This window comes from Mustela erminea, chromosome 16 (genome assembly GCF_009829155.1).
Source record: "Mustela erminea isolate mMusErm1 chromosome 16, mMusErm1.Pri, whole genome shotgun sequence".
Taxonomy (NCBI): Eukaryota; Metazoa; Chordata; class Mammalia; order Carnivora; family Mustelidae; genus Mustela; species Mustela erminea.
In genome coordinates this window covers 84,411,627-84,421,024 of record NC_045629.1, presented here as the reverse complement: position 1 = coordinate 84,421,024, position 9,398 = coordinate 84,411,627, and the positions used below count along the sequence as shown (strand labels likewise).

At 59.6% G+C, this 9,398-nt stretch overlaps 1 protein-coding gene across 1 annotated transcript; it reads left to right on the top strand.

The window, feature by feature from the left end:
- Nucleotides 1-522: 522 nt before the first annotated feature.
- Nucleotides 523-3,116, top strand: CCDC166 (coiled-coil domain containing 166). The gene is made up of 3 exons (XM_032316734.1): nt 523-963; nt 1,051-1,529; nt 1,560-3,116. The coding sequence occupies exons 1-3, from the start codon at nt 523-525 to the stop codon at nt 1,909-1,911; spliced, it is 1,272 nt and encodes a 423-aa protein (XP_032172625.1). The 3' UTR covers nt 1,912-3,116.
- Nucleotides 3,117-9,398: the final 6,282 nt, after the last annotated feature.

Below are 9,398 nucleotides of genomic sequence, written 5' to 3'. Positions count from 1 at the left end.
GGGCGACGGGGCTGAGAGTCCGGCGGAGGGCGCAAGTCCCGCACGTGGAGCGTGGGGGCTGCCCCGGCTGCGGGCGGCTCGGTCAGACGCCTCCGGAAGCCCAGACCCCGCCGGCCCCGGGGCGGACCTCTGCAGGGCGCCCACGCAGGCCGTCCCGCACCGACTTCGAGGCGAGGGACTGGCGGGACATGCCCCGACGGGGGTCGGCCGTTGTCCGGGCGACGGGGTGGCTCTGGGGAGGCCGGCCGAGTTCTGTCTCCACGGAGACCGTGCAGGCTCCGCCAACGCCACGAAAGGCCGGCGCCCCCGCCCGACGGCCAAGGCCCGGACGTAGCCCAAAGGGAAGGAAAGGCTGGAGACGACACCCTGACCCCCAGCCTGACCCCCCCCCCCCAATCCTCGTGGCCCAGGGCCGCGTCCCACCCCGCCAGAAGACTCGGGCCGGGGCAAGGCAGGGGTTAGGCTGGAGGCGCAGGCCGGGGGCACCGCCATCCCGCGTGCGGGCGCCCCAGGCCGCGGCCCATGGCGCCCAAGAAGAAGCGCGGGCCCGGCGCGGGGCGGCGGCCGGGCGCGGCGGGAGACGGCGCCGAGCCGCGGCTGTCGGAGCGCGGGCAGTACCTGCAGCGCGAGCACGGGCTGCTGTCGGAGCAGCTGCGCGCCTGCGAGGCGCGCGTGGACCAGGTGCTGCGGGAGAACGCGGGCCTGGACCGCGAGGCCGCGCGCCTGCGCGAGGAGAACCGGCTCTACGCCAGCTACGTGAGCGCGCGCGCGCAGCGCTGCGCCCGGGCCGTCGTGCGGCTGGACGAGCAGAACCGCGTGGACCTGACGCAGATCCACTGGCAGCGGGCCGAGCTGGCCTCGCTGTACCGCGGGCGCGAGGACGGCGTGCGCGCGCAGCTGCTGGACATGGAGGCGCGCGCGGCGCGGATGGCGCGCCAGGTGCAGGAGCTGCGGCCCTACAAGGCTAGTGAGCGCGCGCCCGGCGGGCGGGGCGGGGCGGGCGCGCGCCGCGCGGCCCCGCGCTGACCCGCGTGCCCCCGGCCGCCGCAGGAGCTGCAGCTGGAGCAGTTGGCGCGGATCCGCGCGCTGGAGCGCGAGCTGCTGCACATGCGCGTGGAGCACACGCAGCTGCTGCACCGCGTCAAGGGCCGCTTCCTGGAGGACAAGGCGGCCTTCGAGCGCGAGGCGCGGCAGCGGGTGCAGTCCCTGGCGCGGCGCGCGGAGCGGGAGGCGGCGCGCGCGCTCGTCCTGCACACGCAGGCCGTCCGGGCTGACAACGCGCGCCTGCGGCGGGAGCTCCTGCGGCTCCTGCGCTGGGCCCAGCTGCTGCACGACACGCGGCGCCGGCTCCTGGAGCAGCGGGAGCAGCTGCGGCGCGAGCACGAGGACACCCGGGACCTGGCGCGGGTGCATGGCTGGCTGCGCCGCGGCCGCGACGGACCGCCGCTGTGGCAGCCGCCGCCGCCGCCCGCCTCGCGCCCCGGGTCCTTCGCCCCCTCCACAGCGCCATCGAGCGTGGCTCCTCGGGCCCCGTCGCGCGCGGGCTCCGGGCCACTGTTCCCGTCGCGCGCGGGCCCCAGGATCCCATCGCAGGCCCCGTCGAAGGCCGGTTCCCGAGTTCCATCCCAGCACTCATCGCGCGCGGGCTCCCGGGTCGCGTCCCTGATCCCGCCGCACCGGGGCTCCCGGGACCCGTCCTTGACCCCGTCCCGCCCGGGCTCCCGGGTCGCGTCCCTGATCCCGCCGCACCGGGGCTCCCGGGACCCGTCCTTGACCGTGTCGCGCCCGGGCTCCCAGGTCTCTTCGAGGTTCTCCTTACCTGGGCCCGCACACAGCACGACTCCCTCCGCTCAGCCTGTCCCGGGCCCAGGCTCTTCCCGTCCCGCGGTCGAGGGAGACGGCGGGCGCTGACGCCGCGGCGGAAGGCGAGTGCGGGCGAGCGGGCTCGGACGGCGGGCGCGGGCGGGGCAGGTGAGCGCGCGGCGCCCGCGGACTGCGTGACCGTGAACGCGGTGTTAATAAAGGTGTGACCGGCCCTCCTGGTCTGGCGCCGCTGGGACCACTCACTCTGGCTTCCAGTTCCCTAACTGCGCGGTGGCCTGATGCGTTCCTCTCCTCCTCCGCCGGCCCCAGCTGCCCCGCAAGTGGGCCACACCGGTATCCTCCGCCGGCGCTGGCAGAGACGGACGTCGCCCGCACGGACAGAGGCTGCCAGAGCAGGAAAGGAGGCCAGCAGGGAGGAGCTGGGCGACCACGGGGTGTAGCCCGGAGGGCCAGCGTGCGATGACCTGCGGTCAGGACAGCCACTGGGGCGGGGGCGGGGGAGAGTGGGGCTGCCACCAAGGGCCACGGGAGGAGTAATTTTTAATATAATTTCCAACAGAGAAAAGTTGCTGAGTACAGAGAACTCCCGTTTACCGAGATTCCGTCCCCAGATCTGTCTGCATTTTTCCCTGAACCACTTGAGATTCGGTTCATTATGCCCCTTCAGTTAAAGGATTTAAAAATCCTTAGTGTTCCTGAGCACAAGAATGTTCTACCTCACCCCGGTACGATGACCCAAATCTGAAAATTTAGTACAGAGAAAACCGTATTCGCTAAGCCCCAGCTCCTACGAAAATGTCGGCTGTCCAGCTCTCCGGGGTGCACGGGGATGGCCTTCAGCTCTCCCGCCGTGTGCCCAGGCTGGCCAGTGGGATGCCCCTCGGTTGTGGCTGTGGGAGGTCCAGCAGCTCCTGGGGGAGGCCAGGTCCCGCATACGGTCAGTACTGACCCAAGGGCTGGGGACTTCATCCTGACCACTGAGGGAAGGTTCTTACAAATCCGGGGTCTTTGGTTGCACCCTGGGGCCAGCGCCTGCTAGGCCCAAGCAGGAGGTGGTTGCGGCCTGGGTACTCCAGGTGCCTGGGAGGGCAGGACTGGGGGAGCCTTGGGGACTCGCCGGGGCAGCTGCCCCCGCTGTGGCAGGGGTCCGAGCAGCAGGTCCTGATGGCCCGGTCAGCCTTAAAATAAAACTGCCAGTTACTCTACAGAAACAGGTTTGTTCAGCATCAAAGACCGAGACCAGCTGTGGGGACACAGTTTCAGAGAAGGAAGGGGGCGCTGGCGGGCTGCTGTAAGGAAAAAGCCCGCCAGCCAGACAAAGTGCAGCAGTTTTTTCTTTTTTTTTTTTTTTTTTAAGATTTTTAAATTTATTTTACAGACAGAGATCACAAGTAGGCAGAGAGGCAGGCAGAGAGAGAGGAGGAAGCAGGCTCCCTGCTGAGCAGAGAGCCCGATGTGGCGATCCCAGGACCCTGGGATCATGACCCGAACTGGAGGCCGAGGCTTTAACCCACTGAGCCACCCAGGCGCCCCAAGTGCAGCAGCTTCTTGAGGACGAGCTGTTGGTGGGGTGGAGAGGAAGCCGGTCTTCCTCCCGCTGGGGTCCGAGCTGCAGTGACTGCAAGGTCCCCGCGGGGTCCTAGAGGGCGAGGCCGGGCGTGAGCGCTGCCCCTGGTGGGACGAGGCCGCCATTGGGCACCCAAATACAAGCACTCTTGCAAGGGCTCAGCATTTCTCTTTAAAAGGAACTGGGGGGGGGGCACCTGGGTGGCTCAGTGGGTTAAGCCTCTGTCTTTGGCTCAGGTCATGATCTCAGGGTCCTGGGATTGAGCCCCGCATCGGGCTCTCTGCTCAGCAGGGAGCCTGCTCCCCGCGCCCCCCGCCCCCCGCCTGCCTCTCTGCCTACTTGTGATCTCTGTCTGCCAAACAAATAAATAACAATCTTAAAAAGAAAATAAAAGGAACTAGGGCTCTTTTGAGATTTGGGGAAGGAAACAATAAAAAATGAGTTTGGAGAGCTTGTGCCAGAAAGCAAGGCTGCTCCCAGAAAGAGACCTGCCAGAAGGACAGGGTGACACAAGTGAAGGGCTCTGAATGGCCAAAAAGTCAACAATTTCAGCATCAAAAGAATAATGGCCGTCCTGAATAGAAACATACCAAATATATAAAATGTGTAAGTTTAAAATATTATAAAAACCCATTCGTTAGTCACCTTGAAGGTTGCTGCTATACTAATCCCTTATCCTAAAAACTGGTAAATGAGGAATCACACCCACTCTGACTTTGCACTAGGAACGACATTTCAGGATAAACAAACCGGTGAAGGAAAGTTCTGCATCGAATTCCAGCTGACAGCTGCCGGAGAAGTCATCAGCAATGTCGGAACGGGAGTGAAAGCCTGTATAGGTGGAACACTGATGACCAGAACGGAGGATTCAGCTGCCCCTGGGGACCCACGTGGCCCTAACTTTATCAAGAGGTTTTGTTAGCCTCCTGGTATGAAGCGATAGAATGCACTGAGCAACCGCGGCGGCGAGAAGCAAAGTATCTGATCAAGTTTCTGCGGGGACTACCAGTGTATACAACAGGCAGGGAGAAACGGAACATATTGAGAGAGTCAGGGTGCAGTCACTCGAGTCCTCTACAGGCCAAATAATTTTTTCCAAAAAAAAAAAGGGAAAGAATTTTTTTAAAAAAGGGAAGGGATGGGGCTTCCCTCAGTGGGTTAAGCCTCTGCCTTTGGCTCAGGTCATGATCTCAGGGTCCTGGGATAGAGCCCTGCGTCGGGCTCCTTGCTCAGTACGGAGACTGCTTCTCCCTCTCCTTCTGCCTGCCTCTCTGCCTACTTGAGATCTCTCTGTCTCTGTCAAATAAATTTTTAAAAAAATATGTAAAAAGAGGGAAGGGAAATTGTTATGGATTAACAGACTTAAGATAGTTTTTTCCACAAATGCAACATACAGACCGTGTTCAAACCCCCATTCTAATTTGAAGTGTTAAATCAAGATGAAGAGCTTTGGTACTGATGAAGCTAGTAAGCAGTGGTATGCCCCACACTTCCTCTTCCCGGGTACTCCTGGCAACTGATACTCCAGTCTCTCCTCTGCCCAGACACCCCATTCTCAAGACCCTCTAGTGCACTGATTCCCATAAAACAGCTTCCTAAGAGACATCACTCGGACTGGGCATTTGTCCATTTCTCCTTGTAGTTCAGTCATTTTTACTTTATGTATTTTGAAGCAATTGTTAATTGCATAGGAGTTTAGAACTCTTCCTGTAGTTCCTTCCTGTAGTATGGGGTTCCGGCTCGCTCACCGGTCTGCACTGTTCTCCCCTGCCCACAGCCTGTTTGTATTAAGATGGCTGCTCAAGCTTTCTTCTGGTTTGTCTTGCATGCCACTTTTTTTTTTTTTAAGATTTTATTTATTTATTTGACAGACAGAGATCACAAGTAGGCAGAGAGGCAGGCAGAGAGAGGAGAAAGCAGACTCCCCGCTGAGCAAAGAGCCCGATGCGGGGCTCGATCCCAGGACCCCAGGACCATGACCTGAGCCGAAGGCAGAGGCTTTAACCCACTGAGCCACCCAGGTCCCCCTGCATGCCCCTTTCTATTGGTGTCCATTTTATATTTCAGATGTGTCCCTAGTAACAGTTATATAAGTGGTGCTTATTATTTTAAATACAGTCTAACAGGGGCACTTGGGTGACTCATTTGGTGAAGCATCTGTCTTTGGCTCAGTTCATGATTCTAGGGTCCTGGGATGGAGCTGGATGTCAGGCTCCCTGCTCAGCGGGGGGTCTGCTTCTCCCTCTCCCTCTGTCCCTTCCCCGGACCCCCTGCCCCCTCACTCTGTCGCTCTCTCTTAAAAAAGTAAAAAAAAAAAAAATCTTAAAAAATACAATCCAACAGTCTTCATCTTTTAACTACACACTGTAGTTATTTTATAATCATTGATTTGCAGTATTGGTAGTTTTTTTTTTTAATATTTATTTATTTATTTATTTATTTGACAGAGAGAGAGCACAAGCAGGCAGAGAGGCAGGCGGAGAGACGGGGAAGCAGGTCTCCACTGAGCAGAGAGCCAGACGCAGGGCTCGATCCCAGGACCCTGATCATGACCTGAGTCAAGGCAGTGGATTAACCCATGAGCCACCCAGGTGCCCCTATTGGTAGTTATTTTTTTAAAGATTTTATTTATTTGAGAGAGAGCATGTGTGTGCAAGCGGGGAAGGGGCATGCAGAGGGAGAAGCAGACTCCCCACTGAGCAGGGACGTCCCCCCCCCACCAAACTAGGCGATGTGGGGCTGGATCCCAGCACCCTGGGCTCATGACCTGAGCTGAAGGCCCACGCTTAATCCACTGAGCCACCCAGGGGCTCCCAGTGGTTTTGGGTTTTTTTCCAGTTTATTTTATACTTTTCTTTCTCTTTTCATGTTTCACGTGTTTTCCTCCACTTGTATCGAAATCAACTCTCCGTCTCCTCCTTTAGTTCTCACTGGACAAGTGGGCACATGGCATTTACGTTCATAATTCATAATCCCTCCTCCTAACCCTCAGAATGCTTTAAATTTCCATCATACCTTCCCAGTCTGGGAAAAAAACAAAAACAAAAAAACAAAAACAAAACCAAAACCTTCCCGGTGTAGAAGCTACTGAGAACAAGATGGCCCACAAATCAGACATCATTACTTTCCTTGTGAAAATTCATCTCGCTTCGTACTCCCCATGTGAGGCGCGGCGGTGTGTGTGTGTTGATTTGATAATGTTTACTTTAGAAGTCCTGCTGAGCTGGTTCTGCCGCTCCCTTGTCCTTGTGCAGCTTTCTGGCCTCTCTCGTCTACACCAGCTGCTAAAACTCAGCCGTGGTCTGCCCTGTCCAGCTGCTGCCCTGAAACCACTAGGAGGGTGCAGGAGAGTGGGACCCCTCAGGCCCCGGAGGCCGGGCCACATGGGACACCCAGCCTGCAGGACGCCCGGCGGGGGATCGACCCAACCGGGCACCTGCAGTCCAGGCCTCCCTCAGATTGTCGTGACTGTCGTCCTGTCCCCTCAGCACCTGCCCACTGCTCTGTGGCTCCGGCCCTAAGTCCCGTGGGGTTTTCCCCATCGGTGCCTGAATCCCTTGCCCTGGGACTTCCAGGCCAGCCCAGAGAGTAGGGATCACCCACAGCCATGCTCTGTCCCCTCCCAGAAGACAGCCAATGACCTTGTTCAGCTTTCAAATAAAATAAACTAATAGCATAGAGAAAGGATAAGTCATTATAATGATGTAAAGAAAAAGGCCAACCACACACCAGGATAAGCAGGTGCACGACCTGGAGAAGAAGCCCCCCTCCCCCACACTGCCCAGGCCTCAGAGGGGAGAAGAAGCGTCGTGGGGGGCGGGGAGCAGAGCGTGGACGGCGCGCCGGCCGGTGCTGCTCCTCCGTCTGAAGCGGGCATGCTTCGATTCCGCTGTCTCCTAGGACCCTGTTCCGCTGTGTGTTGTGTATTGCATTGTGTCCCCCAAAAGACACGTTCAAGTCCTAGCTTCGAGTGCGAGCTTATCTGGAAACAAGGCTACAGCACTCACATGGGTGCAGGGTGGGCCCTCGTCCAGGGGATCAGTATCCTTGTAAGAAGATGGGCACATGAAGACAGACGCAGGAACACCCCTGACGGCAGAGGCAGCGCCAGAGCCGCGCTTGTAGGCCAGGGCGCCCCCGGTGTCACGGGCACCCCGGATCCAGGAAGACGCCGGAAAGACTCTCCCCCTCAGGCTTCAGGGGCAGCACGGCTTGACCGGGCCTCAGGCTTCCGGCTGCAGTACCCAGACGACAAATTTCTGTCGTCTTCAGCCACCCCAGGAAACTGCCCCAGCCCCTGTGCACACACACGGTAGCACAGTCGGCACAGACGTGTCCTCGAGCAGGACGCATAGTACGGAAGCCTGTGACGGTGTTGGGTGGACGGGGACAAGGAAGGTCCACGGCCAGACCAACCCGGCGCAAGCGTGAGGCAAACAAAGGGAAATCACAGGCTCATTCACGCAGCATGTGACAAGCCCTGGGGGACCCCCTCCAGCAGTCACAGAATTCCCCTGGGGACGGGCACGGAGGCCAGCATCTCCCCCGCTCTGCCTGCCACTGTATTCAATGAGGCTTGTGTTGAACTGTAACGGGGAATAAATGTCACCAAAACAACATGCACTTGGCTCTCTTTTCTAGACAAAAGTCACCAGAGTAATTGATCAAGGGAACCAGAACCTCACCGCACCCTCCCCAGGGTGACTGTCCGCAGCTTCTCATCGGACAGTCAGACCCTGGGCCTCCCGGTGAAGGGCTCTCAGAGGGTCACAAAGGACAGGGATGAAGGAGCGACACTACACCACCTGGGCTTTCTAGGACCCAAATGGGGGGCCCGGGCTCCCGAGAAGGCCAAAGACAGGATGGCAGGCAGCTGCTGGGGGAGAACGTGTGCAGAGGGAGGTGGGACCTCCATGTGGCACACAGGGCCCAGGCCAACCCAGAGGGCGCTCTGAGGGTCCCCCCGGGGAGAGGGGTGGACGGCCGGCCCCCAGTGGCATGTGTATTCTGGCCCAGAGTAGGCTCGTGTCCTCCGTCCCAAAAACTGCAGATAAAAGAGGCAGCATAGGGGCACCTGGGTGGCTCAGTGGGTTAAGCCGCTGCCTTCGGCTCAGGTCGTGATCGCAGGGTCCTGGGATCGAGTCCCGCATCGGGCTCTCTGCTCAGCGGGGAGCCTGCTTCCCTCTCTCTCTCTCTCTCTGCCTGCCTCTCTGCCTACTTGTGATCTCTCTCTGTCAAATAAATAAATAAAATCTTCAAAAAAAATAAAATAAAAATAAAAGAGGCAGCATAATGGGGGCAGCGCACTGCGGCCAGGCTCACCTTCTCTGAGAAGGCTGCTACTTCCTCTCACAGGTCACTCTGCCCCCAGGGACATGGGGATATCGTCCAAACCTGACCTCCGTGCTCTGGGGCTGGCATACAACGGGCGCACAGAGTTTGTGGATGGAGGCAAACAGGCCCAGGGGGCTGCGGGACCCTCACACCTCCACAACTGCAGACGCGCCCGGGGTGCACGGCTAAGGGGTCTTCTGGGGAAGTGCAGGACATCCGCGGTGTCCACAGGGATCTGGTGGGAGCTGCCAGCCGGCACGCTGGTGCCCATCCCCAGGTCTCCTTACGAAGCTCCTGGAACAGAGGGTTCTCAGGAGAGACGAGTGAGGGGCCGGGGGAGGCCTCAGGGAGGAGGAACCGCATTCAGTGGTAGGTCATGCCTCGCCCAAGCACTAGCGTGTCCCCATCCGTCTTTCCGTCCGCCTTTGGTGGCAGCGAGGGCTGAGATGCAGACCTCGCCGTGGCCTTCCGTGGCCACACTCGTGACCCCCCGCAGGAGCCGTGCCCGTCACTGGGTGTACCCCAGCATCTGCCCACAGAGCTGAGCACAGACAACTTCAGACGGGACACGGCCTGCCGGTGCAGCCCAGCCAGCCGGGCCGGGTGAGCGAGGGGCCGCGTGGAGCCTGGCCCTGCCTGGTCCCACCACCCGGAGAACCCGCATGGCCCACTC

Bases quoted from the DNA above. Each gene is read 5' to 3' on its own strand.
- CCDC166 (XM_032316734.1), top strand. From the start codon at position 523: ATGGCGCCCAAGAAGAAGCGCGGGCCCGGCGCGGGGCGGCGGCCGGGC. The intron at 964-1,050 runs GCTAGTGAGCGC...CGGCCGCCGCAG, and splicing joins AGGAGCTGCGGCCCTACAAG to GAGCTGCAGCTGGAGCAGTT. The intron at 1,530-1,559 runs CCCGTCGCGCGC...CGGGCCACTGTT, and splicing joins TCGAGCGTGGCTCCTCGGGC to CCCGTCGCGCGCGGGCCCCA.